This window comes from Macaca nemestrina, chromosome 18 (genome assembly GCF_043159975.1).
Source record: "Macaca nemestrina isolate mMacNem1 chromosome 18, mMacNem.hap1, whole genome shotgun sequence".
Taxonomy (NCBI): domain Eukaryota; kingdom Metazoa; phylum Chordata; class Mammalia; order Primates; family Cercopithecidae; genus Macaca; species Macaca nemestrina.
Genome location: NC_092142.1, coordinates 9,039,704 through 9,062,529, shown reverse-complemented (window position 1 = coordinate 9,062,529; position 22,826 = coordinate 9,039,704). Strand labels below are relative to the sequence as shown.

The 22,826-nt window shown below is 47.2% G+C and overlaps 1 protein-coding gene and 1 long non-coding RNA gene across 4 annotated transcripts in view; one reads left to right on the top strand and one right to left on the bottom strand.

Annotated features, from left to right (window-relative positions):
- Window positions 1-6,705: 6,705 nt before the first annotated feature.
- The window catches only part of LOC139359822 (uncharacterized), a 41,991-nt gene continuing 25,870 nt past the window's right edge, over window positions 6,706-22,826 (bottom strand). Inside the window, exon 3 of the long non-coding RNA XR_011616296.1 lies at window positions 6,706-6,816. This is a non-coding gene — a long non-coding RNA (uncharacterized lncRNA). The remainder of the gene's footprint in view (window positions 6,817-22,826) is intronic.
- The window catches only part of LOC105467803 (transmembrane protein 114), a 51,929-nt gene continuing 43,776 nt past the window's right edge, over window positions 14,674-22,826 (top strand). For 2 of the 3 annotated variants that reach the window (XM_071084090.1, XM_011717527.3), the window contains exons 1-2: window positions 14,674-16,098; window positions 16,424-16,504. In XM_071084090.1, the coding sequence (XP_070940191.1) occupies window positions 15,879-16,098; window positions 16,424-16,504 (301 nt within the window). In that variant the 5' untranslated portion in view covers window positions 14,674-15,878. Of the gene's footprint in view, window positions 16,099-16,380; window positions 16,505-22,826 lie in introns of all 3 variants that reach the window. The other variant, XM_011717529.2, reaches the window with a different exon arrangement.

Sequence of the window (22,826 nt, the reverse complement as noted above, 5' to 3'; positions counted from 1 at the left end):
CACAGATACACACACACACACACACACACACACACACACACGCACGCACACCTCTCCAAAGCTATATTTGCCTGCATAAAACAACTCTGGAAAGATAAAAAGAAATTGCTAAATGTGGTTGCCTCTGAGTAGCTGGGCTCAGGAGAGGGAAGGGGACTTTTCACAGTATGACGTTCTGTACCTTTTGAATTTTAAAACACATGCATTTTACGACTTGTGTCAATATTACCGTATAAGGAATATATAAAATTAGGGAAAAATAGGAAGTGGTCTTCTTCCAAAGACTATACTCTTACCATCCTGGCTTCCATTTCCATTCATATATATTTACATCTATTCATCCTTTTATAGTTTCATCTCTCTTTGCCTCTGTATTTTCAGCTGTTAACTAAGATGATAATAGTCCCTGCCTGGAAGGATGGCAGTGAGGATTGGGACCATGCACACAAACATTTAAAACAGGGCCCTGCACTCAGAATAAGCTCAGTAGATGCTATTATCTTTATTTTATTCATAGAAAAAGCATTGTAAAAGAAATGCACCTGACATGTTAATAGAGTCTTCTCTGGTTGTGAGATCATAGGTGACTTTTATTTTCTTATTTTCCCCAAAGTTTAAAAAAGTTACATACTATTTTTATAATAAGCATGTTTGCTCCTTCCCAGCCTGGATGACCCCAGGAGTCTCTGCTCGCAAGTTCTCTGGGGGATTCTATTCAGACTTTAAGTAATGGCTGAGGTTGGAAAAGGCCAGGCTAGTCTGGCCTGTGTCTAGACAGTTTATTTCCCTCGCCTGCTGTAGAAACGAGATGCTTCTTAATACTGGAAAATGTTTTTGAACAAAACCCCAGGCTCTGGGAGATCATAATATATCAGTGTGGGTTCATCAGTTGCAACAGATGGTGGTAGATGCTGATAATGGGGGGAGGCTATGCAGCGATGGGAAGCAGGTACACAGGAAGTCTGGGTATCTTTTGCTCAGTTTTTCTCTGAAACTAAAGTTTCTCTAAAACAAACAGTTTATGTATTTATTTATTTTTTAGATAGGGTCACACTATATTTCCCAGGCTGGTCTTGAACTCCTAGACTCAAGTGATCCTCCCAAGTAGCTGGGATTATAGAAGGCCATTATTTTAAGTGAAACAAAATTCAGAAACAGAACGTCAAATAATGCATGTTCTTTCTTATAAGCGGGAGCTAACTAGTGTGTACACATGGACATAAAGTATGGAATGACAGACATTGGAGACTTGGAAGATTGGAGGTGGAAGGGGAGTGGATGATGGCAAATTGCTTAATGGATCAAATGTTCATTACCTGGGTGATGAATATACTAAAAGCCAAGACTTCACCACTAGGCAAGACATGCATGTAACAAAATTGCACTTGGATCCCTTACATGTATACAAATTTAAAAAAATCTGTTAAAAAACAAACAAGTGATGGGCACTGTGGCTCATGCCTGTAATCCCAACACTGTGGGAGGCTGAGGTGAGCAGATCACCTGAGGTCAGGTGTTTGAGACCAGGCTGGCAAACATGGTGATACTCCGTCACTACTAAAACACAAAAATTAGTGGGGCATGGTGGCGCATGCCTGTAATCCCAGCTACTCAGGAGGCTGAGGCAGGAGAGTTGCTTGAACCCTGGAGGTGGAGGTTGCAGTGAGCCGAGATCGCACCACTGCACTCCAGCCTGGGCGACAGAGAGGGACTCCATCTCAAAAACAAACAAACAAACAACAACAACAAAAGACAAAGCCAGGTGAAATAGCGCACACCTGTAATCCCAGCAGTTTGGGAGGTCAAGGTGGAAGGATTACTTGAGCCCAGGAGTTCAAGACCAGCCTGGGCAGCATAGTGAGACCCTGTCTCTACAAAAGTATAAAAATTAGCCGGGTGTGGTTGTGAGCCTGTCGTCCCAACTATTCAGGGGGCCTGAAATGGGAGGGTTGCTTGAGCCCTGGGGGCAGAAGTTACAGTGGGCCAAGATTACACCACTGCACTCCAGCCTGGGTAACAGAGTAAGACCTTGTCTCAAACATCAACAACAACAAAACAACAACAACAACAAAAACCCTCTCCAGGGTTAGGGAGAAGAAGGAAAGCAGGTAGAGGAGGATGGCTAATGTGCTTGGGTTAATAGGCATTAATAATGCCCATTTTTCAGACAGGAGGCTGATCTTCAAGAAACGTCCCAAACATTAAAGTGAATTCTGGAATGGAGATCACCAGCTGAACTGTTGAAGTCCTTCCTGAAGCTACTGTTTTTGCCTTGACATTATGGAATTATAGGGGAACCTGGCCTGGTGTGTTTTGGTGACGTCACCTGCATAGATGTCACTCTGGCAGGCAGTGTGTAGCACTGCCACCCTGGAATGCCCTACTTATCTTGCACAGCTTATCTTGGTTCCCTCTCTTTCTGGAAGCTGTCTTCTCTGGCCTGCTCTTGACTTCTGCATTGCCTTTTGTAGCACAGTGGAAACCAGACCCAACTCCCACAGCTCAGATAAACCTGGTTTCCAATCCCAGCTACTTTTGTGACTTTGCACGCCACATTACCTCCCTAGGCCCCAGTTTCCTCATCTCTAGTGCAGAAGTGATCAACAGTCCCTACCTTATTAGGGTTTGTGGAAGGCACAGTCATGGCCCACCAAAGATGTCCACATTTTCATCCCCCAAACCTGTGACTATGTTCCCTTATATGGCAATGGTGACTTTAAGGTGGGATTGAGTTAAGGATCTCGAGGTGGGGAAATTATTCTGGACTCTCTAGGTGGGCTTGGTGTAATCACAAGATACCTTGTAAGAGGCAGGTAAGAGGGTCAGAAAAAGAAGATGGAAGGGTGGAAGCAGAGGTCAGCTTTGCAGATGAGGGAGAAGCCACAAGCCAAGGAATGCAGGTGGCCTCTAAAAGCCAGAAATGGCAAGGAAATGATTTCTCCCCTAGAGCCTCCAGATGAAGCAGAGCCCTGCCCACACCTTCACTTTAGCCCAGGGAGCCTGATTTCAGACTCCCAAGCTCTGGAATTCTAAGAATACATTTGTGTTATTTTAAGCCACAAAATTTGTGATAATCTGACACAGCAGCCGTGAGAAACTAATATAGGGTTGCTGTAAAGATGAAATCTCACAGGTTATGCGGGAGAGTCACTGGGATGAAGGCAGGAGTGGGGGCTATGTGAACACACTGGTGTAGGAAGCCCTTTTTTATTTCAGCACTCAGCAAATGGTGGTTATTATTAAATAGTATTATTTTGACTTATTTTTAGGACTACAGGTGTGACACATTGTTACATGTATTTCTTTCCTTTTCTGTTCTCTGCAGGACATTGTGAGCTCCCTGGAGGAGGCAGAGGACCTTGTCCTATTCCTGTTGTATCCTTAGTGCCTGGCATACAGTAGTTGCTCAACAAACAAGTGCTTTAAATACATGCACGGATTTTTAGACGTCTGTGTCTGACTTACCTAGGCCTGAACACAACGGAACAGGATGAGAAGAGCTCAGGAATGAAGGTGAGGATGATGATGGTGCAATGACGATGTTGGGGATGACGACAGTGATAGTCATCACAACAGCACCACTTACTAGACATGAATGCCTGCTATGTGTCAGACACTGGTTGCATCCATCATCTTTCATTAACCCAACAATCCTGGGAGGCAGATATTGTTTCTATCAGAGGTGCTGTGAGGTCTACAGTCAGCATGTGGGCTCTGCAGGCAGGCTGTGGCTGGGCTGAACCAAGATACCTTTCTTCTTGTCTTTGGTGAGGGCTTGAGTAACCGTTTTATGTCTTTTCTGGGTCTCACTTTTCTTCTCTGTAATATGATGGGCAGATGCTATGGGTTCTCCCAGCTCTGTGGTTCTAGTGCTTTGCTTCTTCCTGGATCCCCACCAAGCCGCAGTAGGGAGAAGGACAAAATCTGTCTCTCAAAGGCTCTCACTGCAGGCCTGGGCTGGGGGAGTGGGGTGCCAGTGGCCCCAGCAGCAAGCAGTTTCAAAACAACATGACTGGGGAGACCTGACTGACTCCTGTCCCCACACCCACCATCCCCTGTGATGTTCAGAATCTCTGTCAGTGAATTTCTAGCATGGCCTTCGTATGCCCTGGCCATAGATGGCAGGCAGGGGTGGGTGGAGCTGGCTGGAGGCTGGCGCTGGGCATTGATGTGGCAATTCTGGCTTTAACAAACTGTAGAGATGCTGATTCCTGGCAAACACTAAATGTTTTCAGCATGGAGAAGAGGAGTAGGCTGCCTGCTGTCTGTGGCGCTGGGGCAGACAAAGGTGTCAGACCTAATTGTTCAGATGAACACCTGGGTAGCAACAACAGCCTTGAATTTGGAGCTAGGCCTGGGTTTAAATGCCAAGTCTATGCCTTATTAGTTGTGTGACCTCGCTGGGTCACACTCTGAGCTGCCGTATGGCGTTTCATAGGAGAAGGACTTGAGCTAATAGCTGGAGCTAATGTTTACCAGCTGTTTTTTCTGGGCTGCCTGGGACTCTGCTCAGGACTTGGCATGAATGATTCCAGGTCACGTCCTTATAATCTCGCAGTCAGGATTATCTTTATGCCTCCATCTCCTAGGCTCAAGTGATCCTCCCACCTCAGCCTCTTAAGTAGCTGGGACCACAGTTGCTCACCACCATGCCCAGCTTATTTTTAGATTTTTTACTTGTAGAGAGGGGGTCTCACTATGTTGCCCAGGCTGGTCTCAAACGCCGGGGCTCTAGCCATCCTCCATACCTTGGCCTTCCAAGATCCTAGGATTCTAGGTGTGAGCCACTGTGCCCAGCCTCTCAGATATTGTCTCATTTAATTTCGACGATAATTCTGTGATTTGGTATCATTACGCTCATTCTTCTGATGAGGAAAATGAAGTTTGGAGAACTAAAACCATTGATCACTGTCCCTTGGCAAATAAAGGACGGAGGTGGCATTTGAAATGAAGTTTCTTTGATACTTCAATTCTTTCCGCTACATCTCTCATATTAAGCTATTGTCAGGCCATATGAGTTAATATTGACTGAGGCCAAGCCCCATGGCTCATGCCTGTAATCCCAGCACTTTGGGAGGTCAAGGCGGGTGGACCCCTTGAGGCCAGGAGTTTGAGACCAACCTGGCCAACAGGGTGAAACCCTGTCTCTACCAAAAATACAAAAATTAGCTGGGTGTGGTTGTGGGCACCTGTAATCCCAGCTACTTGGGAGGCTGAGGCAGGAAAATCACTTAAACCCGGGAGGCGGAGGTTGTAGTGAGCCGAGATCACGCCATTGCACTTCAGCTTGGGCGACAGAGTGAGACCCTATCTCAAAATAAATAAATAAATAAATAAACAAATAAATAAATATTGACTGAGTATCTCTTACATGTGAGTCTTGCTTTATGCTCTTGTTACTCAAATGCATGAAACCAATCCCACATTCAAAGCGTGGCTTTGAAGTTAGACAAGCTTGTGTTTGAATCCTGCCTCCTCTACTTAATAGCTGTGTGATACTGATTCACTTACTCAACCTTTCTCTGAGCCTTGAGTGTTCCTATCTGTAACATGGTTGTGTTAGGCATACTTCTCTCCCAAAATTGATGTGAAGGTTCAAACAGGAACGTGCCTGATGGGCCTGCCTCATTATCACAATTCAGCATGTATCAGCTATCGCTGGAATAGATTCCCAGAGAAGGGCTTTTACCAGCCCCTCTTACAGATGAGGAAACTGAGGCCCAGAAAGGAGAAGTAACCAGATCAGGACCTTTCAGCCGGCTAGTGGCAGAGCTGGTGCTGGAACCCAGCTGTCCTCGTTCCTGGTCTAAATTCTTTCCCTTCAGCCATGTGATGCCTGGAAGAAGTTTCTCTCTGGCTGAGGATTTCTATTCCAATTTGGGAAGAAGTTTCCCCAAGGAAAGAGAGCTCAGACTTTAATATCTTGGTGTTATGCCAGGTGGGTAATGGCAAAATTAGACCAGTGGGTTACTGATCTCTTTTCATTCTAAGCTAATTACATCACCTAGGATATGGAGAGTGGCAGCTAGCTCTTCTAGATGTCCTTAATGGATGGATAAAGGCTTTATACTTAAATGGTTATGCAGAGGTCAGGTCCAGGGAGTCCAGTTCACCAGCAGAACATCATGACCTCATGAAACTTAATACAGAGAAGAGGTTCTCTCTAGCGCAGCAATCTTAATAACTGTACCACATCCTAGCTATATTTCTAAAGCCTTCAGCTGGTTCCTTACAGTTCCTTACAGCCACACAAAATAAGCTCCGTGCTTGCAAGAAGATACTTTTTGCAGGATTCATTTATTAAACCAACAAATTTCTATTACACACATATTGTGTCTCACATACTAACCCAAAAGCCATTGATACCCATTGGATAGCACCAGTGCAATCCCTCTCTGCATCAATTCACAATGCGTTCAGTTGCAAATAACAGACAACTCTAAGTTAATGGCTTAATAGATAAGGGTTTGTTTTTTATCTTGTAACAAGAATTCTGGAGGTAGGCAAATCAAAGATGGGGCAATGATACTATTGGGTATTCATATGGTCACCCAATGGAGAGTTGCATTGTTCAATGATACTATTGGGTGCTCAGATCTCTGTAACTTTCTGTTTTTGCCATCACAGATGGTTTATCCTCATGGTTGCAAAATAGCTGCTGCACTTCTAGACATCACGTTTACATTCCAGATGGACAGAAAGCCTTCTTCTTCCAAGGTCTTGTCGTTTTTGCTTGGGGGAGCCATTTCCAATAGACTCTGTGTCTATCTCATTGGTCTGAACTATGTCACATGGCCACTACTGGCTGGAAGGTGTCTAGAAATGTGAAAGAGAAGTGAATCTGAATGGTGTTGAGTGAGCCATCCTGTAGTATCCCATATTGCCTGAATGAGGTTTATAGTCCAAAGGAACAGACACGTAGCTAGCAAATAACTTCGTTGTTAAATATTCCTTAATTGCTATTAGGAAGGTCTCTTTGAAGTTGTAAGAGTGCTAGATAACATGTCTTAGGTTGGGTTTTTCGGAAGTAGACCCTGAGATAAGGATTTAAGGGCAAGTAATTTTTTTTTTTTTTTTTTTGAGACGTAGTCTCGCTTCATCACCTAGGCCGCAGTGCAGTGACATGATCTTGGCTCACTGCAATCTCCACCTCTCAGTTTCAAGCGATTCTTCTGCCTTAGCCTCCCTCCTGAGTAGCTGAGACTACAGGCGTGTGCCACCTCACCCAGCTAATTTTTTGTAGAGATGGGGTTTTGTCATGTTGACCAGGCTGTTCTCGAACTCCTGGCCTCAAGTGATCCACCTGCTTCGGCCTCCCAAAGTGGTGGGATTACAGGCATGAGCTACCGTGCCTGGCTGAGGGCAAGTAATTTTATTTGGAGGGTTATCCTAGGATGCCCTGGTACAAGAGTGGGGAATTGAGTTGCAGGAGGGAGAAGAAAAGTAAACCAATATAAGCTGTACTATTGAGCAGGACACCACTTTGGGGAGCTGCAACTCAGTCTCCTTGGGAACCTCTGGGAGCCAGAGTAGAACATGCTCAGAGCTTTCCCCTGCCCTAACGGATGAGATCACTGGGGGCTATTTATCCTCCATTCTATTCCCTTTCACACTGGTATTTATCCTAGTGAAAGCCTTGTAGATCTAACCCTGTCTGTGTCAGCTTCTTAGAAAACCTGAACTAACAGACTGGGAGTGGGGACAGGCCTCAAGTAGGATTGTCTTAGCAAATGCGAAGCCATAAAGAAGCTGTGGGAAAATGAATGACATGTTCTGAGTTGTGTTTCATGATGACCGTGCAGGCTTTTGTAAGAATGGATGGTCATAGTGGTGGTGGGGCAATGGCAGACAACAGCAGAAGCAGGGGCACCAGTGTTCAAGTTATTAATAGCTGTGTAACAAGCTACCCCCCAATTCTCTGGCTTAAAACAACTGTTTTATTTTGTTCATGCTTTTCTGGTTTAGGAATTCAGGAAGGGCTCAGCTGGGGGGTTCATCTCTAATCCATGTGGCAGCAGATGGAGCTGCTGGAGCTGGAGGGTCTACTTCCAAGATGGCCTCTCCACTCATAAGCCTGGCACCTTGGTTCTCCCTGGCCCCATCCACCTGCTCTCTGGCATCTCATCCTCCAGCCTTTCCTCATGACCCAGGCTTCTCACAGAAGGGTGGTCTCCAGGAATTTGCATCCTTACATGGTAGCCAACTTCCAAGAGATTGAAAATGGAGGCTCCCAGGCCAGTGAAGGGTAGTGCCTGGAACCGGCCCAGCATCCTTTCTGCCAAATTCTATTGGTGAAAACAAGCACAGTCCTCCTCAGCTTTGAGGCAGTGGAGAAATACAGTCAACATTTTGCTGGGGAGTGTCAAAGTCCACTGGAGAAGAGCCTGTGGCATGGGCAATATTGCTGCTACCATGTTTGGAAATGACAGTTGGTTATAACCAGGTAGGAGGTTTTGTAGCATCCAGGCAGAGAAACAAAGAAATATTAATGACATGGCTGTGAAGATGGAGAGTTGCAGATACATAATACATTTTGGAAGTAGAACTGATCGGAGGTGGTGATGTCTTGGTTGTGGGCCTTGCAGGTGAGAAGAGCGCTGAATGGCTTCCATGTTTCTGTGAAGGCAACAGAGGACATGATAGCTCTGTTTCCTGAGGTGGTAATGTCCTGAGATAGAGAAGGAGATCAAGAGTCCAGTTCTCAGGGCACTCATGGGTGGTCATCTGTTGAGTCAGACAGTTATGCCATCTCTGCAAAGTTATTGACCTTGGGCAAGTTGCTCAAACTCTGAACCTCAACTTCCACATCTGTAAAATGGGCATACATCACCTCTCTGATTGAATAGTTGTGAGGACTTTGTGGGTGTGGCAGTGACCTGGGGTGGATGCTTTTTTTTTTCTTTTTTTTTTTTTTGAGGCAGGGTCTCACTCTGTCACCAAAGGTAGAGTTCTGTGGCACAGTCTCGGCTCACTGCAACCTCTGCCCCCTAGGCTCAAGTGATCCTCCCACCTCAGCCTCCTGAGTAGCTGGGACCACAGGTGCACATCACCACTTCTGGCTATTTTTTTTATTTTTTATTTTTGGTAGAGACTGGGTCTCATCATGTTGCCCAGGCTGGTCTCAAACTCATGAGCTCAAGTGATCCTCCTGCCTCGGCCTCCCAAAGTGCTGAGATTACAAGTGTGAGCCGAAGTGCCCGACCTTAGATGTTTAACTGATGCCCCAAGGTTTCCCTGCTGACCCATCTGGGCTCAGTCTGGGCTAGAACAAACTGTCCAGGTCAGAGAACTTCCTGGGAACTGGGAAAGGGGAAGGGAATTCATGGACTTATTGAACATCTACTATGTTTCAGACGCTTTTTATACATTATCTTATTAAATTCCTCTGCAACTCTATTTGTAAGATACATGTAGAAATAGGGAAACTGAGGCTCCAGGAAAAAGGGACTTACTCAAGTTCACATAATGGTGAGTAAAAGAGCTGGCAGCCAAATCTGGGTCTCATTAATTTTTTAAAAAATATCATTTTTTCCCTATGATGCCTCAGTGCTTCATAATAAGAGGTAACCTTTCTTCCCTACATCCTGATACCTCCCTCCCTCTTCCTTTATTCTTTCTTTTAAATATATATATTTTTTATTTTTTTAGGGACAGGGTCTCACTGTATTGCCCAGACTGGAGTACAGTGGCATGATCATAGCTCACTGCAGCCTCAAACTCTTGGACTAAAGTGATTCTCCCACCTCAGCCTCCCAAGTAGCTGGGACTATAGGTGTGCCATCACGCCTAGCTAATTTTTTATTTTTATTATTTTTTTGATGGAGATAGAGTCTTGCTATGTTGCCCAGTCTGTTCTGGAACTCTTGGCCTCGAGTGATCCCCCCATCTCAGACTCCCAAAGCATTGGGATTACAGGCATGAGCCACTATGCCCAGCCCTTTCCTTCTCTTTCTTTTAAAATATTTCCTCTTTTCATTCTTAACGTGCATTTCCCTCCACACTTCTGAAAGTGCTTTCCACTTACCTTATTTTTTGAGACACAGTCGCACTCTATCACACAGGCTGGAGTGCAGTAACGCGATCTCAGCTCACTCCAACCTCCGGCTCCTGGGTTCAAGCGATTCTCCTGCCTCAGCCTCCTGAGTAGCTGTGATTACAGGTGCCCGCTGCCACGCCCAGATAATAGACAACTTCTCTGGGCTCAGACAGCCTGTCAGATGCTGATTTAAGACTCAAAACCAGCCTCTGCAATCCTTGCTGAACGTTGTGCTCCCCCACGCTGTAGTGAGCTAGCACGGTGCCTGGTGTAGCCTTAATCTTAAACGCCATGGCTTGTTTGGATCTGGCCTTGGGAGCTTTCAGATTTTATCAAGCCTCTTCAGTTGACTGGCTGAGTAATGATATTACATGATGTTTGATGTGCTCCTCTCCTCCTCAGAATCATAAAAAAAAAAAATTACTTTCTGTTCCTTTTAGAATGACTGAGCATGATTCAGGTGGAGTACATTAAAACCCTCGGGGAAAATACATCGAAGCCTATAAGGTTATCTTTGCCCAGGAACCTGGAAGAAGGTCTCCTTATATAGATGAGGAACATGGGACCCAGTGAGGTGACAGGCCCATGGTGGGTGCAGGGGGCAACCCCTGTTTTGGCCTGCCATTGTCTGTTCTCTTGGTTCTGATAATGGCACCTTGGTTTTTCTTTCAGGAGTCCGCTAGGTTTGCTGGATACAATAGAAGCCATCTGGTTAAATTTTAACTTCAGATAACACAAAAGTTTTTTTTTCTTTTTTCTTTCTTTCTTTTTTTTTTTTGAGATGGAGTCTCGCTGTGTCTCCCAGACTAGAGTGCAGTGGCGCGATCTCGGCTCACTGCAAGCTTCGCCTCCCGGGTTCACACCATTCTCCTGCCTCAGCCTCCCGAGTAGCTGGGACTACAGGTGCCCGCCACCATGCCCGGCTAATTTTTTGTATTTTTAGTAGAGACGGGATTTCACTGTGTTAGCCAGGATGGTCTCGATCTCCTGACCTCATGATCCACCCGCCTCAGCCTCCCAAAGTCCTAGGATTACAGGAGTGAGCCACCACGCCCGGCCTAAAAGTTTTTCTAGTATACCTCAAGTATTGCATGGGACATATGCTGAAAAATTATTCACTGTTTATTTAAAATTAAAATTTAACTGGATTTCCTGTATTTTTGTTTGTCACATTTAGCAATCATAACACCTTTCAACTCAAATGGCTTAAACAACACTTTTATTTTAAATTCAAGGGCACATGTGCAGGTCTGTTATACAGGTAAACTCATGTTACAGGGGTTTGTTATACAGAGTGTTTCATCATCCAGGTATTAAGCCTAGTATCTATTAGTTATTTTTTTTCTGATCCTCTCCCTCCTCCCACTGTCCACCTTCAGGTAGGCCCCAGTGTCGTTGTTCCCTTCTATGTGTCCGTGTGTTCTTATCATTTAGCTCCCACTTGTAAGTGAGAACATGCAATATTGGGTTTTCTGTTCCTGTGTTAATATACTAAGGATAATGGCTTCCAGCTCCATCCATGTTCCTACAAAGGACATAATATCGTTCTTTTTTATGGCGGCATAGTATTGCATGGTGTAGTGTACCTCATTTTCTTTATCTAATCTACCATTGATGGGCATTTAAGTTGATTCTATATCTTTGCTATCATAGTTGAACTCAAATATTTAGGGTGGGACTGACTTCTCCCACTCTGGCTCCAGGAGTAGACGGGTGACTGAGGCTTGGCCAATTAGCACATCTGGTCCCTTTGAGTGACAGAGATTGATTCAGAGATGGGCACATGACCAAAAACAGGCCAATGAGATTGAATTCTGGGGATCTGGCACTTTTGGGAGAGAGATTATTTCTTTTTCTTGGAGTTGCTAAGCTGTGAAACTGGCTCCTATGATTGAACAAATGGGAGCCTGCTTGAAAAGTGAAGTCAACCAAGAGGAAAACAATTGAGAGATGGCAAGGAGAAGAGAAACAGGGAAGAGATTGAACCTCAAAGACATTGTAAGGGCTCCTGGGATCAGCCTCAACTGAATTTTACCTGCATCTCTCAAGTTGATGGTGAGGACTATTTGGATGATGGTGGAAGTAAAGATAATAGTAGAAGTGTGATGGAGTTGACAGCAAAATTATCAATGATGATGGTTTTGGAAAAGATCTATTTTCATCAAGATAGTGGTGGAGGGGTGATGAAACAGAATGGTCTGCAGAATCAAGGGAGGGTATATTCTTGCTGGTGATAGCTCTGCCAGGGTGCTGATGCCCTTGATAATGAAGATGAGGATGACAGTGATACAGATTAAGGTGGTAAATAGGCAAGGAAGAATAAAGTAACAAGGAAAAGGATAATTCTCAACCCCAGCCTATCACCAAACCCTACCAGTTCTACTCCCTCAACTTTTAAAAACTCTACACTTTACTGTCTGTTCACTGCTGCCCCCACCCTAGCCCAAGTCAGCAGGATCTTGCTGCTGCTTCTACAATGTCCTCCTAACTGGCCTTCTTGTTCCCTTTCTTGTCTCTCTATATTCTATATTCCACACTACAGCAAGCATAGTGAGATTTTTTAATACGTTAGTTAGAACATTCTACTTTCGTGCTGAAAACGGTTCAGTAGTTTGGACTAAAATCGAAACTCTATCGTGGATCTCAAGACCTGTGTGACCTGACCACTTCTTATACCCTCCATCTGATTTCCCTCTGCTTGCTCTTCCCTTACTACATTCTAGTCTGATAGCCCTTCTTTCGACTTCTCTAGAATGGACGAAACCCCTCATATAAGCCATTCTCTAGACATGGATACTTTTATATCCTTCATATCTCAGTGTCAATGTCACTTCCTCAGAGAAGCCCAGTGAGATCTCCCCTCTGGTACTTTCTCTCATAGCACCCTGTCTTAGGCACACTTTGATGATTCTCTTCCAACCTGACCAGCACCTGTCAACTTTTGGACCTTGACACAATGGTCCCTTAAGAATGGATCACAGGGCCAGGCACGGTGGCTGAAGCCTGTAATCCCAGCACTTTGGGAGGCCGAGACGGGAGGATCACAAGGTCAGGAGATAGAGACCATCCTGGCTAACATGGTGAAACCCCGTCTCTACTAAAAAATACAAAAAACTAGCCGGGCGAGGCGGCGGGCGCCTGTAGTCCCCGCTTCTTGGGAGGCTGAGGCAGGAGAATGGCGTAAACCCGGGAGGCGGAGCTTGCAGTGAGCTGAGATCCAGCCACTGCACTCCAGCCTGGGCGACAGAGCGAGACTCTGTCTCAAAAAAAAAAAAAAAAAAAAAAGAATGGATCACAGGAGTGCCAAGATTTTGATTCCTCAGCCATAAGGTCAGCCTTGAGGGGCCTTTAGTAGCTGTATCTCCTGAGGATTGGTCATCCCCAGTATCTAGAAGCCTCTTCTATTAATAAGCCATGCAAATATAGGTATTTTCTCTGTGTCCCCTGTGTGTAAAAGGCTGGGAAGCCTGAACCCTATACTTCTTAAGGGCAGGACTTCTTTTTGGATTGTTCACGCCTATATTCTTAACATAGACTATAGGATCAGACACATAGAAGGTACCAGAAGTATTTCTTTACAGAATAAAAGGTTTTATAGTGGTGAAGAAGGTGGTTGAATGGATAAGAGTGATGGTGATGATAAAGAGGAGAGTGGTGCTGGTGCTGGTGGTGGTAGTGATGATGATGATGGTGATGGTGGTGGTGGTGGTGATGGTAATGATGGCAGTGGTAATAGTGATAATGGTGGTGATGATGGTGATGATGATGGTGATGGTGGTATGATGGTGGTGGTAATGGTTGGTGGTGATGGTGGTGGTTGTTGTTGGTGGTGATGACGACGATGGTGATGACAATGGCAATGGTGGTGATAGTGATGGTGGTGGTGGTGGTGGTGATGATGATGGTGATGATGGTGGTGGTGTTGGTGATGCTGCTTCTGGTGGTGATGGTGGTAGTGGTGGTGATGGTGGTGATGAAGATGATGGTGATGGTAGTGATGATGGTGGTGATGCTGGTGGTGGTGGTGGTGATGATGGTGGTGGTGTTGGTGATGCTGCTGGTGGTGATGGTGGTGATGATGATGATGGTGGTGGTGATGATGATGGTGATGGTAATGATGATGGTGGTGGCATTGGTGGGGATGATGGTGATGTGGTGGTGGTGATGGTGTTGCTGTCCATGGGGATGGTGGTGGTGGTGATGATGGTGATGAAGATGATGGTGATGGTGTTGCTGTCTGTGGTGATGGTGGTAGTGGTGGTGGTGATGATGATGGTGGTGGTGTTGGTGATGCTGCTGGTGGTGATGATGATGGTGATGGTAGTGATGATGGTGGTGGCGTTGGTGGGGATGATGGTGATGGTGGTGGTGATGGTGTTGCTGTCCATGGTGATGGTGGTGGTGGTGATGATGATGATGGCGATGGTAGTGATTATGGTGGTGGTGGTGGTGCTGATGATGGTGATGGTGGTGGTGATGGTGTTGCTGTCCGTGGTGGTGGTGATGATGGTGGTGGTGTTGGTGATGCTGCTGGTGGTGTTGGTGATGCTGCCGGTGGTGATGGTGGTGGTGATGATGGTGATGTGGTGGTGATGGTGTTGGTGGTGGGGGTGATGTTGGTGATGGTGGTGGTGATGCTGCCGGTGGTGATGGTGGTGGTGATGATGGTGATGGTGGTGGTGATGGTGTTGGTGGTGATGATGGTGGCAATGGTGGTGATGGTGTTGGTGGTGGTGATGGTACTGGTGATGGTGGTTATGATGGTGATGGTGGTGGTGGTGGTGATGGTGATGGTGGTGGTGATGGTGGCAGTGGTGGTGGCTATGATAATAAAGAAAGACTTTGGGGGTACAAATGATAGATTCTGAGGACCTGGACTACCTCAGTGCTTTAGAGAACTTTTATGAAAAATTGATGTGCCTTTTCCCATTCTAGTCAGCCCAGACTACACTTGAAGGTGGATTTTGGAGGAAGGGTGCTTGGAGCTGGAGGGACTCTTGGAGATGATTTGCAAATCTTGGCAGGACTGTGAGGCCCGCCACACCCCTCCTTCCTACTGCCCCAGGTGGTCCCAAGGCCGCCTTCCCTTCCACACTCCTAGCCTCCAGCACTCCAGGGCTGGGGACCGCCCCTGTCTGTGCTGCGTGCGCACTCCGAGTTTGTCCTCGGCGGCGAGAAGGAGGGCGCAGAGGGTCAGCTGCGACCCGGCCAGAGCAGGAGCTGCGGGAAGACCCTAGAGAGCAGGGCTGGGAGTGGGGAGCTGGCAGTGTGGGGCCAAGAAAAAGGGTTAGGGCGGAAAGCCAGAGTCAGAGGCAGAGAGGGGAGCAGAGAGGGGAGCATCTAGGGTCGGGGGAAGGGTTCGTGGAGAGTGAGGCAGGGGAATGGAGGGAGTAGGGGTCTGGGGAAAGTGAGGATTTTGAAGTGAGAGAGTCCGCTTGGGCTGGGCGTGGAGGGCTGAGGGTGGAGTGGGGCTGGGGGACAAGGTGGGTTAAGGTGCTGGTGGGGAAGGACTAGGGCTTCCAGGAGGGTCTGAAGGCGGAGGTGGAGGTCGGACAGCACACAGGTGAGGGGGTCTGCAGGTAGAGCTGGCATTGGAGGGCTGGGAACGTGGACGGGGGCTGAGCGGGCGCGCGTGCAGATCGGAGCCGGCAGGTGAGGCTCTGAGGGTGGATCCAGGGTCTGAGCTAGGGCTAGGGGTCCAAAGGAAAGGCTTTCAGATCTGAGCTCGGCGGCTCCGGCGGTGGAGCTGGGAGCCCGCGGTGGCCTACTGGTGACGGGGGCGGGCACAGAGGGGTCACGCCTCGGCCGCAGGAACCCGCGGCTGCTGGTCCTGGGCTCGGCGATGCGGGTGCACCTGGGCGGGCTGGCCGGCGCGGCTGCGCTGACCGGGGCGCTCAGCTTTGTGCTTCTGGCGGCCGCCATCGGCACGGACTTCTGGTACATCATTGACACCGAGCGATTGGAGAGGAGCGGCCCGGGGGCGCAGGACCTGCTGGGGTCCATCAATCGCAGCCAGCTGGAGCCTCTGAGCTCCCACTCCGGTCTCTGGCGGACCTGCCGGGGTAAGGGTGCACCCCGGGGCTGGGAGCTGTGGCTGCGAACTCCCCCTGCGCGGTGCCCTGCTCGCTTGGGACCTGTTGCTTGGCGCGCTCTCCTCCCCCAAGTTCCTAGAATGCAATGTCTAGAGACTCGGGGGGAAGGTGAGCAGAAGGCCGGGACTGTGAAAGCCCTTCCGAGAGGCGCCCGCCTGCGATCCCAACTGCTCTAGTTCTCCCCATGCCCTCCCCGGGTGGGGCACTTAGGGTGAGCATGGGGGCAAAGCCGCAGACAAGGGTTCTGCGCAGAACTCCGGGGTCCTGCGCCCATGGATTCCTCCGTCCTATCCAGTCCAGAGTCCGTGCACACCGCTGATGAACCCCTTCTGGCTGGAGAACGTGACAGTCAGCGAATCCAGCCGGCAACTTCTCAGTGAGTCCGGGGAGGGTGAGGATGGAGGAAGCGCCCCAGTCCTAGCCGTGGGTTCTGGAGCCTTTCCCCAAACTTCAGAGGTTGCGGAGGGGGTGGCTGGGGTGGCCTCTGACAGTCCGGCCTGAGAATGCAGTGGGCATAAGACCCAGGGGTGGGGTCTCTCCTGATCCACCTGTGACGTTTTATGGTTTAGGGTTCATTCAGCTGACGTTGACTAATGGCGTTCTTTGCACCGTTTTGATTGATGGTTAAGACACAGGCCATCCCCTTAAGGAGCTCACAATGGTGCTGGGGACAAATGTGGAGATGCGCAGTTAGAGTTCAGAGTGAAGAGCAGCATGATGAGGGGAAGGTGGGAAGACCCTGCAGAGACCTAAATTAGCCTGGGGAGGTGAATGGTGAAAAGAGAGGTCTCATTCCACAGATTCCATGCCAGCGTTGTTTGTATCCACATTTCCTAGAACAAGGACTTTGCAGTAGTGGGGTATGATAAAAATTTGCATATAAATATGTGATTGGAGCCAGGCAATTAGGAGGTGGGAACAGCCCCTCCTCCCAGGGCCATTGTGTCCCTGTTATTCAGAGTTGGTTCTTAGTACCCAGCTCAGCGCCTGGAACTCAGTAAAAGTTGTGAGGACTGAAAGCAAGAAAGGAAATGGGATGAACGAGCATTTGTGGAGGGAGGGAAATAAACGTAACAGTTCAATTCATTGAGGCTTGCGATAAGCCAGACATGCAGCGAACTGCTTTTCATCTATGTCTTCATTTGATTCCTACAGCCACACCCTGTGAAGTTATCAGTATCTTCATTTCTGCCTTCATTTTTTCCAATGAGGAGGCCCAGAGAGGTTCTGTAGGACGATCTGATGAGGAAATGAAGACTGAGTTTTGTAGGCTTTGAAAATGTGGGCAGGTTTTTTTTGAGACAGGGTCTTGCTCTGTCACCCAGGCTGGAGTACAGTGGCACAATCTTGGCTCACTGCAACCTCCTCCTCCCAGGTTCAAGCAATTTTCCTGCCTCAGCCTCCCGAGTAGCTGAAACTACAGGTGCTTGCCACCATGCCCGGCTAATTTTTTGTATTTCTAGTACAAATGGGGTTTCATCATGTTGGCCGGGCTGGTCTCGAACTCCTGACCTCAAGTGATCTGCCCATCTCAGCCTTCCAAAGTGCTAGGATTACAGGTGTGAGCCACTGCATTGGTACCAGGTTTTTTTTTTTTTTTTTTTAATTAAAAAAGATATTTATTTATTTATTTATTTATTTTAAATAGTGATAGGGTCTTACTATGTTTCCCAGGCTGGTCTTGAACTCCTGGCCTCAAGTGATGTTCCTGCCTTGGCTTCCCAAAGTGTTGGGATTTCAGGTGTGAGCCACTGTGCCTAACCTTCTCCCTCCACCCAACCCTACCCAGAGACAGGATCTTGTTCTGTTGCCCAGGCTGGAATGCAGTGGCACGATCATAGCTCACTGCAGCCTCAAACTCCTAAGCTCAAGCGATCTTCCTGCCTCAGTCTCTCAAAGTGCTGAGATTATAGGCATGAGCAGTTTTTGATAGACTTATTGAGGCTGTGGATAAAAAAATAGACAAGTGCCTAGCATGGCCCACAAGGCCTGGTAGGTCCCTCTCCAGCCCCATTCTCCCTTTTACTCCTTTCTCTCCAGCTGGGCTGGCCTTGGTCAGTTCTTGGAACATGCCAAGTTTCCTCCTGCCACAAAGATTTTGCACAGGCTGTTCCTTCTACCTGGAATCTCCCTGCTTTTATCCCACCACCTTGACTTGGCTAACTCCCACTCATAGTGCAGGTTGTATGACTTTTTTTGGGGGGGGTTTAAATCTGACTCCTTCGTTAGATTGAAAGCTTCATGGGGACAAGGACCATGTCTATCTTGCCACTGCTGAATTCCCAATATTTAGCATAGAACCTGGCACATAGTAGCCCACGAGTCAAAGTTTGCTGAACAAACATGTTAGTGAGTGCAAATTATATTATGCTGTAGGTGGAGCTCAATATATGTATTTATTGTATGAATGTATGGGTTTATGGTGAACTGAAACTGTTTCTCTAAAGTCCAGAGGCATGCTGGAAATATTGAACCACTGGATCTCTGCAAAATTAAAAGAAATAAAGCCCTGGTTTGTAGCATTTGCCAATTTCTGTGGTGCAAATACTTCCACCATGGCCAATTTCAAGATACCAACATGATGTTACCTGGCTCACAAAATTCTCAAAATCTTAATTGGGTCTCGTGAGTTGATGAGTCAGCTCCTGCACACTGCTGTGTAAAGTCCCACCAAAGGAGACATACCCTAGACACCTGGAATGTGTGGGAGTTGACGAAAGGTGAAGGTACTGCATGCTCTGTCCTGAGCCCCAAACTGCACAACGGGGAACTTTGAGTGTCTTTGAAGCACTGTTTCAAGAATTATAAGAATTTGGCCAGGCATGGTGGCTCATGTCTGTAATCCCAGCACTTTGGGAGGCTGAGGCAGATCACCTGAGGTCAGGAGTTCGAGACTAGCCTGGCCAACATGATGAAACCCCATCTCTGCTAAAAATATAAAAATTAGCCTGGTTTGGTGGCACATGCCTGTAGTCCCAGCTACTCAGGAGGCTGAGTCACAAGAATCGCTTGAACCTGGGAGGCAGAGATTGCAGTGAGCTGAGATTGCGCCACTGCATTCCAGCCTGGGCAACAGAGTGAGACTCTGTCTCAAAACAACAACAACAACAACAGAAAACGAATTATAAGAATTATTGTCATGGAAGTGAGGGAAATGGGGGTCACGTCCCAGCTAAAACCCTTATAGAGGCCTTCTGTGATCCTGGGATAGGTGTCTTAACCTCTCTGGGCCTCAGTGTTCACATCCATCAAACTGAGATGTGGATACCATCAAGGGATATGGTTAGAATTCCATGAGAGGGGATAAAAATGGATGAACAAAATGGACCTTGCCTAGGACCAGTCATAAAGGAATGACCAGACTTGTCAGCAAGGAGTGACTTGACATCAAGGTTCCAGACATATGGTAAGTGCTTAGTAGGCATGAACTCTTCCTTTGCCCTTCCTTCCAGCCTCCTTCTAGAGGTAGTAACATCTATGGAGTGCTGATCCTTTGCCAAGCTGGGTGTGGGCATTCAGCCGACTTATTACATCCGTGGGTCAATTGGACAGCTAACCACAGTAGGCACTGGGCTGGCTTCCTCTTCAAACTTGACAATGCAACAACTCTGCTTGTTCCAGGATTTTGAGAAACAGCATAACTCACATGCACAGTCTATTCACTCGTTCACCCTCAGTCCTAGGGCTAACCGGCAGTTTCACCGCCAAGTAGGCACGTGACCATGGGCGTTTCCTTATTTCGTTATACCTCTCTGAGCCTCAGTTCCCTCCTGTACAAAATGAGGATAATTGTCATCTCTTTTTCTAAGGTTATTGTGAGGCTAAAACAGGAGAGTGTATTTAAAGAGCCTAATGTGGTGCCTGGCCTCCGTAAGTGTGCTATAAGTGGTAGCTGCTATTATTTCCATTATACCATCCAGGAAAAAGGACAAGCTGCCCCTTCATACCATGTACTCCTTGCAAATCACCCCCAGAAAGAGCTTTTTTTTTTTTTTTTTTCCCTCCGCATAATCTCTTTTTCTTCCAAAATGAATTTTGAGTTTGGTCCAAGCTCTTCTATTACATGAAGACATTTCATTCCTTTAAGGACCTGCTGCAGAGGCCATAGAGGAGAAGGTAGCTGACAAGCAGCATGTTCGACGAGCAGCATGTTCTCTTAAGTTCAGCCTCCTAGACAAATCCTTGTGGGGGTGTATGGGAAGAAATCTTGATTTTTCCTCTAAGAAAACCCTCACAGAGAGACCACTTCAGTGCCAAGTAATTCGCTGTAATCACCTGGCAGATGGAGGGCTGTGAGGGAAGTCCCACGATCTAACTTGCCTTCTGATACGGTTTGGCGGTGTCCCCACCCAAATCTCATCTTGAATTGTAGCTCCCTTAATTCCCACGTGTTATGGGAGGGATCTGGTGGAAGGTAATTGAATCATGGGAGCAGGTCTTTCCCCTGCTGTTCTCATGAGAGTGAATAAGTCTCATGAGAGCTGATGGTTTTATAAAGGGGGTTGCCCTGCACAAGCTCTCCTGCCTGCCACCATATAAGACGTGACTTTGCTCCTCATTCACCTTCAGCCAGGATTGTGAGGCCTCCCCAGCTGTGTGGAACTGTGAGTTCATTAAGCCTCTTTCTTTTATAAATTACCCAGTCTCAGGTATGTCCTTTTCTTTGTTTGTTTTTTGAGATGGGGTTTTGGTCTTGTTGCCTAGGCTGGAGTGCAATGGTACGATCTTGGCTCACTGCAACCTCCACCTCCCGGGTTTAAGTGGTTCTCCTGCCTCAGTCTCCTGAGTAGCTGGGATTACGGGTGCCCACCACCACACCTGGCTATTTTTTTGGTATTTTTAGTAGAGACGGGGTTTCACCATGTTGGCCAGGCTGGTCTTGAACTCCTGACCTCAGGTGATCTGCCTGCCTCGGCCTCCCAAAGTACTGGGATTACAGGGTGGGCCACTATGCCCAGCCAGGTATGTCTTTATTAGCAGCATGAGAACAGAGTAACACATCTCCTTAATTCTACTTAGCCACCTTGGGAGAGTGGAGTTGAGCAGAAATATCAAGTCCATAAACAGGTACATCCCATAACCTCCAGTCTTTCAGCCACAGAGAGAAGTTTTCAATGAAACAGGTTCCTTGTCAGCAAAATCCACTTTGCTGAATGAAGTGTTTTGCCTTCCAGATTAGCTCTGGGGAAGTCATGGGTTTGTTTCTTGGGCTAGGGACTGGAATTATTTTTGGTAGAAAGGAGGTCTTCAAATTCAGCACAGTGTAGATGAAAGAGCTATGGTTTAGAATGAACCAGGCTAGCTGTATCAGCCAGGATCTTTTTGGTGGCAAGTGACAGAAACTCAAATCTTACGGGCTTCAATAAGAAAAGAAATTACTGGTTCAGGTAACTGAAAAGCTCGTGTCTGCTGGAATCCACTGTTAAACTCAATTTCTTTCCTCTTTGTTTTGGGCTTTGCTTTCTTCTGTTTGAGTTCTGCTTTCAGCTAAATCCTCTCCCACCTTAGCAACCGTAGTAAGAGAGACGTTTTGTTTCTCAAGAATTCCACCAAACTTCCAGCTAGGTTTTCTACTGGACCACATTGGGTCACATGCTCAGTCCTGAGCCAATCCCTGGAGCCAAGGGGATGGAATATGCTGATTGGCCAGGCCGAGTCATGTGCCCACTTGTAACCCGGGTGGGTTGGGATCAGCTCCATAGATAGGGGTGGGAAGGTGGGGAGGAGTGGTCACATGGTCACAGGCAGATCAAGTTGCTGTTGTTAGGTGTAGAGGTGGTCAAAACCCACATGTGCCTATATCACTGGGGTTCAAATCCTGGCCCTACTTCTTGCTGGCTGTGGGACTTTTTTTTTTTGAGACAGAGTCTTGCTCTGTTGCCCAGGCTGGAGTGCAGTAGCATGATCATAGCTCACTGCAGCCTCCACCTCCCAGGCTCAAACAGTTCTCCTGCCTCAGCCTCCCAAGTAGCTGGGACCACAGATGTTCACCATTACACCCGACTAATTTTTGTATTTTTTTTTTTGTAGAGGTGGGGGTCTTACTATGCTGCCCAGGCTGGACTGGAACTCTTGGGCTCAAGCGATCCTCCTGCCTTGGCCTCCCAAAGTGCTGGGATAACAGGCCTGAACCACTGTGCTCGACCAGCTGTGTGACTTCTGATGAGTCACCTGCATCCACAAATGGGCTGTTCTAAGATGAAATGAGATCGCATAAATAAAGCAGCGAGCACTGGGCCTTGCGCATAGTAGGAGCTCAGTTAATGCCTCCTCTTCCTGCTCTAATTCATATTGCCATCCTGAGCCTCAAGCTTTTCATCTATGAAATAGAGCAAATCATTGCAGACCCACCAGACACATTTATTTGCTCAGTACATACTGATTTCATCCCCAGTACTGGGCCAGCTGCCTGGTGTAGAACATGGTGAGACAGTTGCTGTGTGCCGGACACTATTCTGAGCTCTTGGTTTGTATCTACTCATTTAATCTTCACAGCAGCCCAACAGGCACTATTATTATCATCTTTATTTTGCAGATGAGACATAGAGAAGTTAGGTATGGTATTTAAGTTTGCACAGTAACTGGAACTTCTAGGATTTGAACCCTAGCAGTTTCTCTCTCTCTCTCTTTCTTTCCCTTTCTCCCTCTCTCTCTTTCTCTCTCTCTCTTTCTTTCTTTTGTCTCTCTGTCTTGCTCTG